We start from the raw sequence: 19195 nt of genomic DNA, 5'->3' as shown, positions 1-19195 counted from the left end.
TACTAGTCTTCTGATAAAATTCCTTACATTTTCCTCGTCAGGCTTTTCCAACACAGGAGGACTTCTGACCCAAAATGCACTTGTTCCTATTGACACTACTCTAGTTAAAGTTATTTTCCAGTTATGAATGTCACAAGAAAATCAATCCTTATCTAGGTAATTTTGTTGTCTTTCCTCCTCAGTCCTATACTGCTCTGAGTAGCTGATAAGAAAGGAATAAAAGAGAAGTTAAAGAAATAAGAACTAACAGTTTAATTTAAAAATTCAACCTGGGAGAATTTAGGGAGCCCCTGTTTAACAGTGACTCCTTAGACAGGAGAGAGATGTGGGGCAGGACAAAAGTATCCATATGGTACGAAGAACGGAGCTGGTTATGCCAAATTCCATGAAAAACGAAGGGAAGAGTTTTTCAGGAGGAAAGCATATAGCTCATAGGAATGCATATTTTCTGTCATTTAGAAAATAACCCGTATCTTACCTTCAGCATTAATCCATCCACCCTGATATCAATATGTTCATCAGACTTGGAGTTGTCATTCAACTTGTACATGGCCATGAACTGATGTAGTGACTGTGTCAAATCCAAAAGAAACTGGTTCAGCCACAAGATGCTCCTCTCATCCAGAACCAGCTGCAGTGCATTCAACTGCATGTACAGGTTGGGAGATGGAACTGGGTGAGAAAAATGCAAGTCACATTTAGAAATAAATCTACATTTTTATATATTTTATTGCTGGAGGATCTAACAAAACCCATTAGTCTAGAATCGTATAACTACAGTTTGGGTTGTGCTTCCCTATGTAACTTGCTTTACACTTCTTCCATAAGAACATAAGAATAGCCATACTGGTCAGAACAATGGGTCCATCTAGCCCAGTCTCTTGCTTCTAACAGTGGTCAATCCAGATCAGAAGTATCTGGCAGAATCCCAAATAGTAGCAAGATTTCATGCTACCGATCCCACGGAGAAGCACTGGCTTCCCCCATCTCTCTGTCAATAGCAGACTATGGACTTCTCCTCCAGGAACTTGTCCAAACCTTTCTTAAACCCATATATTCTAACCGCTGTAACCATTCTTGTTCGCATTATCTGAATGTCCAGTCACCCAGTCTTGCATGAGCCTCTTGCAATTTCTCTCAATCCTCTTGTGAGTTAACAACTTTGAATAATTTAATGTCTTCTGCAAATGTGATCACCTTCCTGTTCCCAGTCTGTAGTTTTCCACTTCTTTCCTCTCACTGCTTTTGTGAAGAAGCACCACATCCACTCATCTATCCCAAGGAAGCACTTCTGTCTCTAAAGATCTAGTAAATAAATTCTTACGAAGTCCCATCAGGATTTCTCTGAGCTCCCTCAGTATTCTGAGATGTATCCCATCTGATCCCACAGCTTTGTGTCCACTTTCTTCCATGAACAGTGCAAAATATTCCTTCAGCAGTCGACCGTGATCCTTCTCCAGGATCTTCTTCCATAAACACTGAAGAAAAGAACTTGCTTGGTGCATGTGCTTTATCCTAATCAGTCTCCACATAGTCTTTCAGTCCAACAATTCAATTCCTAGCTTTTCTCCTTTCCCCAATATATCTCACAAAGGTCTTGTCAACTCTTTTTACAACTTTAGCTGTTTTCTTTCTTCTGCCTGTGCTTTTGCTATTTCCCTCTTCATTTCTTTGAGTTCAACTGGTAATCTTTTCCATACTCCGTTTGTTATGTTCTTCTGTATTTCTTAAACACCACCTCCTTTGTCATTATTTTTTCAACCACTTGCTTGAAGAACCATATCACCTCTTTAACATTGCTTTTGACTCGTAACCACTTGTAACCACTCGCCTCCACCTACCCTCCTCTCTTCCTTCCCGTTCACATTAATTGATTTGATTTGCTTACTTAATTTATTTTTTGTCTATTAGATTGTAAGCTCTTTGAGCAGGGACTGTCGTTCTTCTATGTTTGTGCAGCGCTGCGTACGCCTTGTAGCGCTATAGAAATGCTAAATAGTAGTAGTAGTAGTCTCTTGTAATCAGAGGTGATATTGTGATGTCATAATGCCTCAGGCCACCAATAAGAGCCAACCTCATCAGTGATGTCACAATGGCTTGATTGTCCTATACTGGCTCACTTTTATTACATAGCTCTTTGAGCAGGGACTGTCTTTCTTCTATGTTTGTGCAGCGCTGCGTACGCCTTGTAGCGCTATAGAAATGCTAAATAGTAGTAGTAGTAGTCTCTTGTAATCAGAGGTGATATTGTGATGTCATAATGCCTCAGGCCACCAATAAGAGCCAACCTCATCAGTGATGTCACAATGGCTTGATTGTCCTATACTTGGCTCACTTTTATTACATAGCTCTTTGAGCAGAGACTGTCTTTCTTCTATGTTTGTGCAGCGCTGCGTACGCCTTGTAGCGCTATAAAAATGCTAAATAGTAGTAGTAGTAGTATCTCTCCACACTCGTCCTTCCCTACACCCCTTCCCGTGCACTCCGCTCCATGGATAAATCCTTCTTATCTGTTCCCTTCTCCACTACTGCCAACTCCAGACTTCGCGCCTTCTGTCTCGCTGCACCCTACGCCTGGAATAAACTTCCTGAGCCCCTACGTCTTGCCCCATCCTTGGCCACCTTTAAATCTAGACTGAAAGCCCACCTCTTTAACATTGCTTTTGACTCGTAACCACTTGTAACCACTCGCCTCCACCTACCCTCCTCTCTTCCTTCCCGTTCACATTAATTGATTTGATTTGCTTACTTAATTTATTTTTTGTCTATTAGATTGTAAGCTCTTTGAGCAGGGACTGTCTTTCTTCTATGTTTGTGCAGCGCTGCGTATGCCTTGTAGCGCTATAGAAATGCTAAATAGTAGTAGTAGTACTTGTGACCTGGATTGGCCACTGTTGGAAACGGGATGCTGGGCTTGATGGATCTTCGGTCTGTCCCAGTATGGCAATACTTATGTACTTAGGATTCTGAATGGAATCTTGCTACTCTTTGGGGTTCTACATGGAATGTTGCTACTATTTGGGTTTCTGCCAGGTACTTGCCCCTACGTCTTGCCCCATCCTTGGCCACCTTTAAATCTAGACTGAAAGCCCACCTCTTTAACATTGCTTTTGACTCGTAACCACTTGTAACCACCTGCCTCCACCTACCCTCCTCTCTTCCTTCCCGTTCACATTAATTGATTTGATTTGTTTACTTAATTTATTTTTTGTCTATTAGATTGTAAGCTCTTTGAGCAGGGACTGTCTTTCTTCTATGTTTGTGCAGCGCTGCGTACGCCTTGTAGCGCTATAGAAATGCTAAATAGTAGTAATAGTAGTAATCAGCTTCCTGTTCTCTTATTTTTGTTTACTTTCCTTATATAAAGATCTCTTATCATTGTCTCTCCACTTCTCCTATGTCTACCTATGCCATCAGCTGATTTTTAAGGTACCCTGAAATCCACTTTAGCTCTCATTTATGTGATGATCACTATTACCTAGGTTCAATTTAAAATTCTTACATCGACTGAAAGTGTTACATAACCCTCTCTCTTCACTGATTCTTCTCCACGTTCCAGTGAGGAATCTGCGTTCATTGCATGAAGGTAGATTTGTTCTCCCGCTGGTATCTCTTGCTCACCTAGATTCTACTAGACCATTTGTTTTCTATTTTATCCCTATGGAATTCTCTCAGGGTCACTATGTCTTGAGGCCTCTTTCTCCAGGTTTATTTATGCCCTTAAAACTCATCTGTTTCTTCAGGCCTTTCCCTCTGCAGTCGGTGGCGAGCAACACTCCAGGGATAAAATCTCTCCCACTACTATTGTGGTTTTCCTTAACTGTCCCTTTCCTGTATAATAATCACGTTCTTTTCCTTGGGATGTTTGTATTGTAAACAGCTTTGTTACATATGACGAGGAAAGGCGGTATATCATTAAACCATAAACCTGGACACTGCTTTCTCCATTTCTGAGCACAAGATCCAGTTGTCAGCCATTATCTCAGCAAAGTACTTTGGCAGGATCCACAACCTCTCCGTTTCTTTCCCATTCTGTCAATGAGACGTTCCAATCCACATGAGGCAAGTTGAAATCTCCCAGCAACAGCACCTCCCTTTTCATTCCCAGCTTATAAATATCATCAATCAGATCTTTGTCCAGCTTCTTCATGTGTGCTAGAAGTCTGTAGAAAACACCCATGTAGATACAAGTTGAGGCTGGAACCCTTAAGAGACAACAGGATTACAGCTTTTCTCGACATCTTGCTTCCAATTTAAAAGTTTTGTTTTTTTTTAAGCAGGCCACCTCTCACAGCCCAGTGCTCCAGCACAGTCAGCATAAGAAAACACACCATTCAATGACTGAACAATTCCCAGCAGCCACTGAGATGCATAAATCCCAGAAGCCCCAAACACCTACACCTAAAATGAGGGGAAGAGATCCAGGGGAAACAGGTAAAGAGTAAGAGTGAATGAATGAGAAGCTGAAATCCCAAGACCTGCCAAACGCAACTGAACCAGTCGTAAGGAAACAGTAAAGGGTCATTGATTTGATATTGCACCTTTCTGTGGTACAACCAAAGTGGTTCTATATATATTATGTATTATACATATATATATTATGTAGAGGTATTTTCTCTGTCCCTAGTGGGCTCACAATTTACATTTTATACCTGGGACAATGAAGGATTTATGTGACCTGCCCAGGGTCACAAGGAGCTGCAGCAGGAATCGAACCCAGTTTCCCAGGTTCTCAGCCCACTGCACTAACCATTAGGCTACTCCTCCAGTCCCACTGAATGTCCATATTTGTAGTGAGGAAAATAGGGGAAGCTCATAGATAAGAATAACTGGGCAGTTGTTGGGTGTTTAGTACAAATCAGTAATCCTCATGGTCTAAGATTTAGTGAGATTAAGTCTCAGCTGATTTGTTGACAGCCAATTCGCTACTGCTGATAGACATTCATGTAGAGTAGAAGATCAGGAGATACTGAATCAAATTATTGGATTTAATGAGTTAACATACCACAGTTTTGCTTAGTGTCAAACAGTTTACAAACTATCAACACTGAATACACAACAGAAGAATAGCCATACTGGGTCAGACCAATGGTCCATATAGCCCAATATCCTGATTCAACGGCGGCCAATGCAGATCACAAGTACCTGGCAGAATCCCAATTAGTAGCAACATTCCATGCTACCAATCCCAGGGCAAGCAGTGGCTTCCCCCATGTCCATCTAAAAACAAACAAACTCAATGAAATTACACGGAAACACATTTAAAACAAATAGGAGGAAATATTTTTTCACTCAAAGAATAGTTAAGCCCTGGAACTCATTGCCAGAGGATGTGGTAACAGCAGTTAACGTATCTGCCACCTTGGGAACCAACTCCACACTTCTCAGTTTATAATTAACAGTCTCAGGGCTTTTTTTGAGGGGGTACTTGGGGGTACTGAGTACCGGCACCTTTTCTATTGTCTGCTAAAATTGATCCATGATCTCCAAGTTTTAATGAAAGATCTCAGGCTCTACACACCAATTCTGACTTGTCATAGATTCTGTGACTGGTTGCAAGGGGCCTGGCTATTGTGGGGTGGGTCCCTCAGTGATCACCCTACCCGCTGAAGGGTGGCCTGACATTTGAGTATCGGCACCTTTTTCACTGGAAAAAACGCACTGAACAGACTCCTTTGTGGAACAGTAGAAAGAGTTTCCTTTTTAAATCCATAGCTTTGTCCATCTTCTATTTTGTTAGTTCCAAATTGTCCATTCTATAAATTGTGTAATATTTATCCCCCTCTATCACCTGCCCCTTCTCTAACCTCTTGTTAGATGAGTGTAGAATAATTTTCTTTAGTATTTGCTTTTTTCTCATTAGTGTGGGATAAAAACAGAGGATATAATCAAAAGAAACCAAATGACAGAGAAGCCTAACCTGTGTGGAGCAGCTGCTACAATCCTAAAACAAAAGGCACAGAGGACGCAACCTGCACGATCTGCTCAGAGCAGCAGCCAAGTCCCTACATTTCCTTCCTGGGTAGACTGGATGGGCCATGCTGGTCTTTATTTGCTGACTGTTACCATGTGATTGTGTCTATACACATTGCCCCTTTTCTCCATTCCACTAACACACCTGGGTTTACTGCTTTCCCCATCTTTTCCCCTCCTAGCACCTCGGCTATCTTCACTAAATTTCATGTTTCTTTTAGCTTTTTCAAATATTCTTCCCCATTTTTCTCTCTCAGACCTCTTATACCCTTCAAATGCTAATTCCCTCTTACTCCTTCATCACCTCCTTTGAAAGCTATGCTAATCTCTTGCCACTTATGTATATGCACTTTCCCACTAAAAGATGTGGCAAGCCCCCCTTAAGGTACTTCCCTAGAGACCCCAGGTACCCGCCCAGAGAGTTCAAGTGCCTGTGCTTCGAACGTATTTCTTTTTGCTCTGATTGACAGACAGATGTATTTATATCCCACCTATTCCCAACATAGCAGGCTCTATGTGGCTAACAATTTTTATAAAGAATGAACATCAACAAAGTCAAGGGGGAACAGAGAAGAAGGAACATCTAGTGGGGAAAACAACGGGGTTGCAGGGTTTTTTCAGTACTTTAATTAAAAGAACAGATCTTACTTGGGAAATCCTTTGCATCTGGAAAGTAATACTCCGTAAATTCAATGTGAACAGCCGACATCTCTTTTGGGAGGTAGAGCGTTTTCTTATTGCAGGAAATCAATGCTTTAGGGGAGGAACGGCACTGGTCTGCTGTGGAAACCTACAAAATAAATTCTGTGAAAGAAACATAGAAAACAGAGACTATGACGGCAAATAAGGACCGTGAGGCCCAACTAACTTGCCCAATTGATCTCTGTTTTCCCTTCATCTCAGATCAGCACTTCCTCAAGGCTTTTTTGGATTCAGTGTCTATTGGTGCTTCCACCACCTCCACTGGCAGACAATTCAATGAAACCACCACCCTTTCTGTGGAGAGTATTTTATTTATTTATTTATTTTTGTTACATTTGTACCCCGCGCTTTCCCACTCATGGCAGGCTCAATGCAGCTTACATGGGGCAATGGAGGGTTAAGTGACTTGCCCAGAGTCACAAGGAGCTGCCTATGCCTGAAGTGGGAATTGAACTCAGTTCCTCAGGACCAAACTCCACCACCCTAACCACTAGGCCACTCCTCCACTGTTGCTACTATTTGAGATTCTACATGGAACGTTGCTATTCCACTAGCAACATTCCATGTAGAAGTCGGCCCTTGCAGATCACCAATGTGGCCGTGCAGGACGTCAGACTCACAGAAACAGAAGCCTGCGCAGCCTTCTACATGGAATGTTGCTAGTGGAATAGCAACATTCCATGTAGAATCTCCAGTAGTATCTATTTTATTTTTGTTACATTTGTACCCTGCGCTTTCCCACTCATGGCAGGCTCAATGCAGCTTACATGGGGCAATGGAGGGTTAAGTGACTTGCCCAGAGTCACAAGGAGCTGCCTGTGCCTGCAGTGGGAATCGAACTCAGTTCCTCAGGACCAAAGTCCACCACCCTAACCACTAGGCCACTCCTCCACTGTTGCTACTATTTGAGATTCTACATGGAATGTAGAAAAGTCGGCCCTTGCAGATCACCAATGTGGCCGCGCAGGCTTCTGCTTCTGTGAGTCTGACGTCCTGCACGTACATGCAGGACGTCAGACTCACAGAAACAGAAGCCTGCGCAGCCTTGTACATGGAATGTTGCTAGTGGAATAGCAACATTCCATGTAGAATCTCCAATAGTAGCAACATTCCATGTAGAATCTCCAATAGTATCTATTTTATTTTTGTTACATTTGTACCCTGCGCTTTCCCACTCATGGCAGGCTCAATGCGGCTTACATGGGGCAATGGAGGGTTAAGTGACTTGCCCAGAGTCACAAGGAGCTGCCTGTGCCTGAAGTGGGAATCGAACTCAGTTCCTCAGTTCCCCAGGACCAAAGTCCACCACCCTAACCACTAGGTCACCCTTAAATCTACCCTCTATACTGTGATGTTTTGTTTTAAAGCTTTCTATTTGAGATTTTTACATGAAAGTTAGTTCATGCAGTACTGTTATCCCCTGTTTACATAATATACATTTCTTCTCTTGTTTTTCGATATATCTCATTTTTTATTTCTTGCATTATATAGTGGTCCCATTTTTTCACTATTGTTTTTTTGATCATTTCTTTATTCACTTTTTTACCAATACAGTGTGTTTATCGTCACATTTCATTCACTGTGGTACCAGCTATCTGTTATACATAATTATGGACACTTATACACATATTTCCCAATGTGTTTTTTTTAATGTTTTACATTTGTGTTTATGTTTAGTGTATGACTCCTGAAGCGGACGGGTTAGTCCCGTCAAAACACGGCTCCGTGTCGGGTCTTGTATACCTGTGGAGCTGAATAAAGATTAGGACAATTTGATTTTGGCGCTGACGACTCCTTGGTGTTCTCTTTTGGATTATACATAAAGGTTTTCTCCTTTATCATGATGTCTCTGTATCACTGCAGGAAGGAACCAACTTTGAGTACCGGGTGCAATATTTAAATTTATCAACAACTCAAGGCTGAGATGAAGAAGAAGATCATTCCATAACAAAGGACAGACAACGCTGAAAAAATCTTATTTTGGATGGCATCTAAATGATGGAGCTGTGTTGCAAGGATCAGAGGATTCTAGATGGGGAGTAAGGTACTAACAATTGTGATAAATTCAGAGGGGATCCAGAGTGGTGGTCAGTAGGATTTTGTAAGAGATTCTAATACTTGGCGTCGCTGTTCTTCCCTTAAAATTTCTTAACTTTATAGCCGAGTGCTGAACAATATGAAGCTGTTGTATATTGCTGGTCCACGTTCCTTGTAGGAGGGTGTTGCAATAGTCTAAATTGGAGATTACAAGACAGCGACTGAGAATTTGGAGGGCAGGTTTGGAAAAGAGATGACAAGAGAATACCATTTTCAGCCTAAAGAAGCAACTCTTAACTGTATTGGATATATTTTGTTGAAAGGTCGTAGTATTATCTAGTCACTCCAAGCACTTTTAAGGATGGTATGAAGGAAACTATTATGTTCTCCATAAGAACTAGGGTACAAAGTAGAGGTGGACTTGTGCGACCTAAGAGGAGACCTTTCCATTTCTCTGGGAGAAGAGGCATATTATCCGCATTATACAAGTTGGTCCGTACCAACAGCAGCAGCACTACTACTCGGTGGTGGCGGAAGTGACATGTGGCAGCATGGAGGAGAGGGAGTCTGGTGCCTCTTGTGTGGTGTCGGCGGGACTGTGCGGCCTGCGCAGGACGGAGGAGTGCTGGCTGCAGGCTGGTTGCACCTTTGCTGAATGGTGGCTGTTCACAGAAGGCCCCAGCCTAGCAGAAGACATACAGCAGTTCAGGGAAGGAATTCTCCGTTGCCTTTGTAGCAGTGGGAAGCAGGAAGAAGGGAGGCTGGGGTTGCCTGTCAGCTACAGACTCCTGAGGCAGGCACATAAAACCAAAACACGATGCCGTGTCAAGTCTTTAATTAAAAGCCCACCTTTTTGATGCTGCTTTTAACTCCTAACCCTTATTCACTTTGTTCAGAACCCTTATTTTATCATCCTCACTTTAATATTCCCTTATCTCTTGTTTGTCCTGTTTGTCTGTCTTAATTAGATTGTAAGCTCTGTCGAGCAGGGACTGTCTCGTCATGTTCAAGTGTACAGTGCTGTGTACATCTAGTAGCGCTATAGAAATAAGTAGTAGTAGTAGTCTTTGGGATTCCGGAATCTTGCTACTCTTTGGGATTCCGGAATCTTTGCTAGTCTTTGGGATTCCGGAATCTTGCTACTCTTTGGGATTCCGGAATCTTTGCTAGTCTTTGGGATTCTAGAATCTTGCTGCTCTTTGGGATTCCGGAATCTTGCTACTCTTTCTCCTTATCCCTTATTTGTCCTGTTTGTCTTGTTTACATTGTAAACTCTGTGGAGCAGGGACTGTCTCTTCATGTTCAAGTGTACAGTGCTGCGTACGTCTAGTAGCGCTTTAGAAATGATAAGTAGTTAGTAGTAGTAGTACTCAGCAGGATCCAAAAGAGAAGCATACAGTGACCTGGGAAAGAAATCTGGGGCAATAACTAGAAGGTGTGAAATAGAATAAGATTTTGAAAGGGGCAGAAGATAACGGCTTCAGCTCAGCTACAGGAAAATTGTTACAAACTGCTTTATAGAATATACTTAACCCCAAAGTATGTCTAAGAATGTTGAAGGGGGAAGAAGAAAGTCAATTGAATCCAAAGTTGCACCTTTACATGAATCTACCTGGTAAATATTAAAGTCTGCAAGTTGAACCACCACAGAACTGGACATCAATTTGGCCTCTGGTTGCTGGAGTAGGAGGGAGGGATCTGCAGATGTTCCTTTGGGTTCCTGCTCCTTACCTGCAGGGTAAAAAGAGGAATTCATACCAAATAATTAATTTCCATTACGAGAGAACAGTCACTGGAACTGTAAGTTATGGATAACTGAACTACCATATACTTTATGTTCAAAAACTGATGTCTGATTTTAATGTTCAGTCCAATTACATAGTAACATAGTAAATGACAGCAAATAAAGACCTGAACGGTCCATCCAGTCTGCCCAACAAGATAAACTCATTTTACATGGTATGTGATACTTTATACCCAAGTTTGATTTGTCCTTGCCTTTCTCAGGACACAGACCACAGAAGTCTACCCAGCACTCTTCTTGTACTAAGTTCTGAAGCTAACGTCGAAGCCCCTTACAATTTACACTCCAGCCCATCCCTATCTATTCAGTCACAATCAGGGCACAGACCGTAGAAGTCTGCCCAACACTGTTCTTGTACTAAAAATTCTGAAGCAAAATACGTGTAGACTTGTCCCTCCAGTTAGCCCTTTCTTTCAATTCCTGAGCAATACACCCACAAAACAATAAGTCCAACATTGAGCTCCAGTTGCGTGTCATAGTAACATAGTAGATGACGGCAGAAAAAAAGACCTGCATGGTCCATCCAGTCTGCCCAACAAGATAACTCATATTTGCTGCTTTTTGTGTATACCCTACTTTGATTTGTACCTGTGCTCTTCAGGGCACAGACCGTATAAGTCTGCCCAGCACTATCCCCGCCTCCCAACCACCAGCCCCTCCTCCCAACCACCGGCTCTGGCACAGACCGTATAAGTCTGTCCAGCACTATCCTCCCAACCACCAGCCCCTCCTCCCAACCACCGGCTCTGGCACAGACCGTATAAGTCTGCCCAGTACTATCCTCACCTCCCAACCACCAGCCCCGCCTCCCAACCACCGGCTCTGGCACAGACCGTACAAGTCTGTCCAGCACTATCCCCGCCTCCCAACCACCAGTCCCGCTGCCCACCACTGGCTCTGGCACAGACCGTATAAGTCTGCCCAGCACTATCCCCGCCTCCCAACCACCAGCACTGGCACAGACCGTATAAGTCTGCCCAGCACTATCCCCGCCTCCCACCATCAATTTCAAGTACCTGTATTCAAGTGCTGAGGACAGCTGTGGTCTGGGGATTTCGTTGGCGACCTCACACTCTGGTCCTTCACGGCCTGTTTAAGCATCTCTATACTGGACTTGAACTCCTGGAACAATTCTGTTGCCCATCCACATCTGGTTTTAGTGGCATCACCATAGTGCATCCAATGGAAACAGCTGTCACCTGCAATTACAAGCAAAACTTACATTTTTTATTAGAATTTTCACAAAACCTTTTCTAAAGAATTATAAATGTAAAATGATTTTAGCCAAGGACGTTTTTCAAAGTACTTTCAGGTCCATTGTATACGTGTGTATAAGTCAACAGGTAAGTTTGAGCCAAGAAAAGCATAAAAATGCACTGACCCATTAAATAAAAATGTGCAGACCAAATCAGGCTGAAAACTTTAAAAGCATGTGAGGGAAGAGCGGGAAGGAAAGATTTAAGGATACACCTGATAGTTTAGGGTTCACTAATATGGCAGCTGCGTGGCGGAGACGGCCTCAACTTTTTGATGTCATGCCGTCTCCTGTCTTATTAAACCTCCTTGGGGTAGGCGGTGACAAGACCACGGGCACTCAGCCTACACCCTCGGGAAGGTAGCGACAGGATCACAGGCACTTGGCCCACACTCTCGGGTAGGGGGTGACAGGACCAGGGGCACTCAGCCCACACCCTCAGATGGACAGAAACATCAAAACCACACTGGGCAACACAGGGCCTGCTATTTATGTGGCCCTACCTACCTGGTTAGCTATACAGGCACCAACACCTAATACAGCCAGAGCCCACATGACTCCCGTCTCCGCTCCAGTCCACCCACACAGTTCCACTATGGTCAGGGGGGGGGAAAAATCAGCAACATAGCAACTGAATACTCCCTCCTGATCCATCCATTACATCTATTCATTAGTAACTTAGTAAAACTTTAACGCCAGTTCCAGAGAAACAAACCAAGCAGTTGATAACAAACACTTCTGGCACTGTCACAGAATACCCCAGTAAAATATCCTTCAAAATAAATCCACATCATACCTGCTCTGTGGGAAGGATAATAGTCCACAGTCAGTTGGCTGAATGAGAGCTGCATAGCCCCTCCTGTAATCCGCCTATTAAATCCTGCAAGAGATCAGAGTGTTTAACATTCAGCTCATCTGTTCATAAAGAAATGATGTTAAGTTGGACCAATCCGCCGAGAAAAAAAGAATCCCCCAGAAATGAGTGAAAAACGTACATCTTAAAAATTATGGGCCCAATTTTCAAACGGATTTAAACGGCCAGGAGCTTCAATCGCCTGTCCAGGGCTAACCGGGCATGTTCCGTGGCATTCTGGGAGCAGTTAGGTGCCAATATTCGGAACTTGGCTGGTTAAGATAACTACATGGTGGTTGGGAGACGGGGATAGTGCTGGGCAGACTTATACGGTCTGTGCCCTGAAAAAGACAGGTACAAATCAAGGTAAGGTATACACAAAAAGTAGCACATATGAGTTTATCTTGTTGGGCAGACTGGATGGACCGTGCAGGTCTTTTTCTGCCGTCATCTACTATGTTACATGCATAGCGGTTCTCTCTTTATGTGGTTCTTCATTGCAGATTAAGTACAGAAGCTCACATTAAACCGGACACCGTTCAGCCGGCTCCCTATAAGCACAAATTTAGTGGCCCAGAACTGAACTTCCAGTTTAACGCCGGCAGTGGTCAGCAAAATGATTTTTAGAGTCAATGGTCACTGCCTCAGCTATTTGCCATAAACAAAATGTCTTGACCAGTTTTGATCTTTGTATACTACTACTACTTAACATTTCTAAAGTGCTACTAGGGTTACGCAGCGCTGTACAATTTAACATAGGACAGTCCCTGCTCAAAGAGCTTACAATCTAAAGGACACGTGAGCAGTCAGTCTGATAGGGGCAGTCAAATTGGGGCAGTCTGGATTTCCTGAAAGAGTTAGGTGCCGAACGCAGCATTGAAGAGGTGGGCTTTAAGCAAAGACTTGAAGATGGGCCTTATCCCAGAAGTAAAAAAATTCTCAAAACTTCTCATAAATAAATTATTCGAATGTCTCAAAGCTCATTAAGGAGAAAGACATCATCTAACGTGATATTCCAGTATCTAATGTACTTCTGCAGTCAGTTGTATAAATGCAACAGAATACTTTGGCTGAATTGAAATATTAGTGTTGGATAGGTTTAAAACTGTGCGTGGATGTAATGTTACAACAATGGATCAACAGTTGAAGAACTGATGCACCATTGGTACTAAATCGGGAGGTAAAATGACATCAGCAGCTTGGAACATGAAATGAATGTCAGAGGTATCTTTCAATCTGCTATAAAATGTTTTTCAGTGTGTTTGGTTATTGTATTGAAGTTCTTGTTAAACTGTTGGGGTTGTTTTGTTTTCATTATATTTCAAATATTTGGAAGAAAGTCTCATCTTTCATCATCTACTGGAGGGTTTCCCTGAAGCAGCCAGTGCAAACCATGGTCCATGTCAGGGACCTGGAACAGCTCATTAAAAAAAAAAAAACATGTCAAACAGCATTTCAGATAAGTACTGGAAGTTGTCTTGCATAACTCACTGAAGATACTGGAATGTCTCTTTCCTTAATATCTTTGTAAAACTTCTGAATATTTATGAGAAAGAAGTTTTTTCACTTTTTAATTTTTGTGAATCAAGACCACATCCGCTCTTCTCCCATCCCACAGAACCTCTCCCATCTCTAAGGGATCCTTAAACAAATCTCTAAGATCCACCAGAATCTCACTGGGCACCAACTCAGATGTTAGATACACTTTCTCCATTTGCAAGTACTAGATCTGGCACTGCCCTTCCCTCGTGGGTTTCATCACCATTTGTCTGAGCAGAGCACTTTGAAAGCCATCAGCGATCTCTCTACTTTTTTCTGATTCACGAGACAGGGACCGCCAATCCACGTCCGGCACTTACATGTTCCTGCCCTATTTTAGTTGAGAAAATGAAAGGGCTTGCATGCTGCCAGCCTGCATTCCTTCCTCAGCTCATCAAGTTCAACGATAAGCAAAGGAAATATCAGTACACAGCAGACCTAATGCTCTAACAAGTGAACATAAAACATTAATTCCCAAGAGCAGATCTTACAATAAAAGTAGGATAATAGCAAAAGGGAAAGGCATGAGGTAAAAGCATTCACACTTGAGAGAGGTAAAAGCAGAAAGTTCTCAGAAAACAGCAGCCAAGGAGATAAAAAGTGAACGTGTTAAGGTTAAATGCTTGGTTTTGGATTATTTGGACACCTTTACCTTTCTCTGGTGAGTGAATATCATCACAGATGTGAAGGTCCAGGTGTGATATGAATAAGTGATGTGACGTTTCCTTAACATCAAAGTCACTGAAGAGTTTTACAATTGCCTGGTTTTGCTCCTGAGTTGCTGCTGGCTGTTGGGTTCTAACTTGTTGAGAACTGGGAGCAGGAACAGAGCTCTGCAAAAAAGAGGAATTACATTAAGATTTCGGTACTATTTGTTTGGAATTAGTTCATACCTTTTCAGTGCTAGATCAGGACGCATTACATTCTAAGCAAATGCACAAGAGCAACAGAAACTGCAATTCCTTACCTTTAACGAGTGTCCTCCGATGAGCACAGAGCAAGAAGGCTCACAAATGAGTCATGTAAGAGGAGGTTATCTTCCCGATTCATTTAGGAAAGCCTTCGTGCATGTAGAGAGAGACTTCCTGTGTGTGCCAGATCCACTGCAAGTCAATTTACTTTATAGCTAAGGAGTCAACTTTTGAAAACTGCTCAGCACTTCAGTTAAGCATCTAAGTTTTGAACATCTATAATTATAATGTTCTAGTACATATTGTGTTGTCATTGCAAGTAGTATACCATGCCATACTTTGTATTGTTCGAATATTTTTACTGCTCTAATTGCCTCCTGCTCATGTTTGATCTATTCGTACTGTACACAGCCTTGAGTGAATTCCTTCAAAAAGGCGGTAAATAAATCCTAATAAAATCAATCAAACTAGATTTAGGCGAAATCTTCAGCTGAAAAATCTAAAATTAAGCTTGCAGCTTATTTACCCATCCAGTCTACCCAACAGTTTGGTCACAGTATAGCTTAATCACACATTATGTGAAGCCAACAAACAAAATGTGCCATTATACCCATCCCTACACTATGCCTAATTACATGAGCGCTAGCCTCAGTCACACAGTAGAATCACCTGAAAGGTGCTAACTTTCGGATTCTTTTCCAGAATTAAGTTTTAAATGTGTACACCATCTTTTTCATCAACCACGACTGTAGTTGTACCACAATCAAGCCACTTATCCAAGTGTCTATACCCCGCCCCCGTTCCCTCCCATCCATGGCACAGACATGCTTTTGGTGGTAACTAGCCTCACTTCCTTTCTCATTTTTGACTTCTGCTTTCCTTCTTTCTTGCTTGGAGTCTAATATCCATGCTGATGAACCCTCTGACTCTTAGGCCATAAAGTTTCTTGTTTTAATTTCTTCATTCAATCTCCAGTCATGCTCCACTAACACTACTCACCAGCATGGCCAATGCCCGTCTCCTCCAACTCATTTCTTCCCCTCTCTTAAATTACCACATTCCATAATCTTGTGCAATCACCACCAACACATTTAGGAATCTTCAAGCTGTTGACCACTTGCACTCTTGACTATTCTTGTTCATCTCTCATCGCATCTACCATGTCTGTCAATGAAGCAGTCTCTTCCTTATAATACAACACTCTCCTCTGCTTTGGACACAGTCACGTGTCCCATTCCCTGTTCTGGGAGACTTACTAAATCTCCAGAATCCACTGCCTACATTCCTATGCCTGTCCTGCAGAGTGCCTCTGGCTAGAATCCATCGCCCATGCTGACAACACACATTTCAGCTTGACAGTTGTATATTGTTTAAAGATGCAAATATCTAAGTTCTTTTTGACGAAGTCCTTTAAACAAGGCATTCCTACCCAAGAGAGAGTCTTTAAGGCGGGAGGGACAGACTCCCCTATATGTCAGAAATGTCGTTGGGAAATTAACTCTTTTATCCATGCGTTTTGGACGTGTCCAATTATACAAGCATTCTGGAGAAAAATGATACGTTACTTGGAGACATTGGGAAGAAGGCCAATCAAGGCGTCGCCAGCAGGTTTTCTGCTAGATAAATACGAAGACATGGGACCTCAAGATCGATTTTTTAAGCTTTTGATTCGTAAAGCGGGGATGGTGGGCAAATGTATTATTTTGGGGGTGTGGATTGGTGACCAGGCTCCTTCATATTGGCAATGGAAGAATAGATTCCATACTATGATGTTAATGGAGCTGCAATATGCACATTCTTATAAAAAGAAACAAAGGTTCTTGGCTACTTGGGATAGTTATCTCCAGTCCATGTCGCATAGAGCTCGCAGCCTTGTATTAAATTCTTTTTAAATTATATGCCATTCGAGGGTTTGCTGGTGATGGGAGGGGGGAGGAGTTCGGATCACGCTCATGGATTTAATCTTTTTTTTTTTTTTTTTCCCTTTTCTCTCCTTGTTGGGAATGCAGAGTCGGGGATGGGTGGGGACAGATGATTGTTGGTTAGTAGGTTACAGTGGTAAAGTTTGGGGAGAGGTTAGCTCTACGGCATCTCGAAAGGTATAAGAAAATGTTGGGGATATTGTAAGAAACCAAACATTCTCCTTCTTTCTGGGTGCTAACTTTGAGTTTATGAGACATACACTTGAGGGATGGGTAGAGCTGGAACAAGATGGGAGAAGATAAGGATTGGTAAATCTGATATTTTGGAGGTATTTGTTTTAGGGTTTAATGTAACTGGTTCTAATGGTTGAGAATATATTGTTTGGACGTAGTTTGGGGAGGGATCAAGTCGCGTGGGGGGAGGGAGATAAAATATAAAACTTGGGACGATTGCTCAACATAATGCTGTAATTTACTGGATGTTTTGCAAATTGTTGAATGGTTGTTGCTGAAGTCTGTGACCAATTTGTCCAATAAAAAGATTTAAACGTAAACAGGCATTACAATAATCTACATAATATAGCATCAAAGTATACACGAGAATACAAAGAGATCTGGGTTCCAGTAAAGGTCAAATTGGGCAAATCCGCCATAATCTGTGAAAACATTTGCTAACTCTAGAAGAAATGTGAGAATGAAATGTCGTTAGCATCTATGATCATATCGGAGTCAGAGATTGGAATCTGAGTGCCTGACATGATAATAAAGTCCAGAGATCTATAAAAAGAATTGCAAGAGAACAAAACTGCTACCATCTTTGTAAGACTGAGTTGAATTTTATTGACCTTCAGTTGGTTTTTAGTTTTCAATTAAGTTTGAGATCTGCTTGGGACAGCTGGAACCAGAACTGCAAAAATCTGGATACTGTTCGCATAAATGCAATGGACCAATTCTAAACACTGAATGAGTGTCGCCAATGGGGCAAGGAAAATGTTGAATAACGTAGGGACCAATAAGGAGCCCTGAGGAATGCCATAAATCGTAGGTTTTCAGATAGCTCATTCTGCCAAAGAACATGGTAGGTACGATTAGACAGATAAGACAACCCACAACCACACCTTACTAGACATTCCTAATGTTGTTCAGTTTGCCTGAGTAGTTGACATAAGTATACTATATTGGGATAGACTGAAAGTCCATCAAGCCCAGCATCCTGTTTTCAACAGTGGCCAATCCAGGTCACAAGTACCTGGCAAGATCCCAAAACTGTACAGTACATTTTATGCTGCTTATCCTAGAAATAAGTAGTGGATTTTCCCCAAGTCCATTTTAATAATGGCATATGGACTTTTCTTTTAGGAAATTATCCAAACCTTTATTAAACCCTGCTAAGCTAATTGCTTTGACCACTTTCTCTGGCAACGAATTCCAGAGTTTAATTACATGTTGACTGAAGAAATATTTTCTCTGGTTTGTTTTACATTTACTACTTAGTAGCTTCACTGCGTGCCCCCTAGTCCTAGTATTTTTGGAAAGAGTAAACAAGAAATTCACATTTACCCATTCCACTCCACTCATTATTTTATAGACCTCTATTGTATCTCCCCTCAGCCATCTTTTCTCCAAGCTGAAGAGCCCTAGCCGCTTTAGCCTTTCCTCACAGGGAAGTCATCCCATCCCCTTTATCATTTCTGTCGCCCTTCTCTGTACCTTTTCTCATGATCAATGAGGTCAAATGCTGTGGAAAGATCAACGGACAACGAGAGGATGGTATGATTCTAAGGGCAGTTTGAATGGTGGTCAACAAATTGATGAGAGCTATTTCAGTTGGGATGGAGGATTTGAACACCATCAAGCTATATTGTTCCAGAACAACAAATTCCACTACCTTGAAAAGAAACGGGAGATTTGCTACAGGAAGACAGAGACAAAATCCTTGGCAAGATGACAATCTTTCCTTCTCGGACATATAGTTGCTTGCTTCCAGGCGGCTGAAACAAGACCTTCCATAAGGTGACTGAAGACCATAGTATGAAAAAAAGGACAGAGTACCTCGCAAATTTTTACAACCAAAGTAGACAGACAAGGATCGTGGGGAGCCACTGTTACCCTAAATGATCTAATAGCTGATAAAACCATTACTATTTTACTTCCCATTGTTTTATGGTTTAAAATAAATTAAATGCCGAATGAAAATGT

General features: G+C 42.1%; 1 protein-coding gene across 2 annotated transcripts in view; it reads right to left on the bottom strand.

Annotated features, from left to right (window-relative positions):
* UHRF1BP1L (UHRF1 binding protein 1 like) overlaps positions 1-19195 on the bottom strand; it is an 85626-nt gene that overhangs the window by 31857 nt on the left and 34574 nt on the right. For both annotated transcript variants that reach the window (XM_030214209.1, XM_030214210.1), the window contains exons 8-13: positions 14816-14996; positions 12568-12651; positions 11533-11715; positions 10325-10443; positions 6622-6763; positions 479-672 (exon numbers count right to left, since the gene is read on the bottom strand). In XM_030214209.1, coding sequence (XP_030070069.1) covers positions 479-672; positions 6622-6763; positions 10325-10443; positions 11533-11715; positions 12568-12651; positions 14816-14996 — 903 coding nt within the window. The remainder of the gene's footprint in view (positions 1-478; positions 673-6621; positions 6764-10324; positions 10444-11532; positions 11716-12567; positions 12652-14815; positions 14997-19195) is intronic.

Source organism: Microcaecilia unicolor, chromosome 9, assembly GCF_901765095.1.
Source record: "Microcaecilia unicolor chromosome 9, aMicUni1.1, whole genome shotgun sequence".
Classification (NCBI taxonomy): Eukaryota; Metazoa; Chordata; class Amphibia; order Gymnophiona; family Siphonopidae; genus Microcaecilia; species Microcaecilia unicolor.
This window is presented reverse-complemented; position numbering and strand designations above follow the sequence as displayed.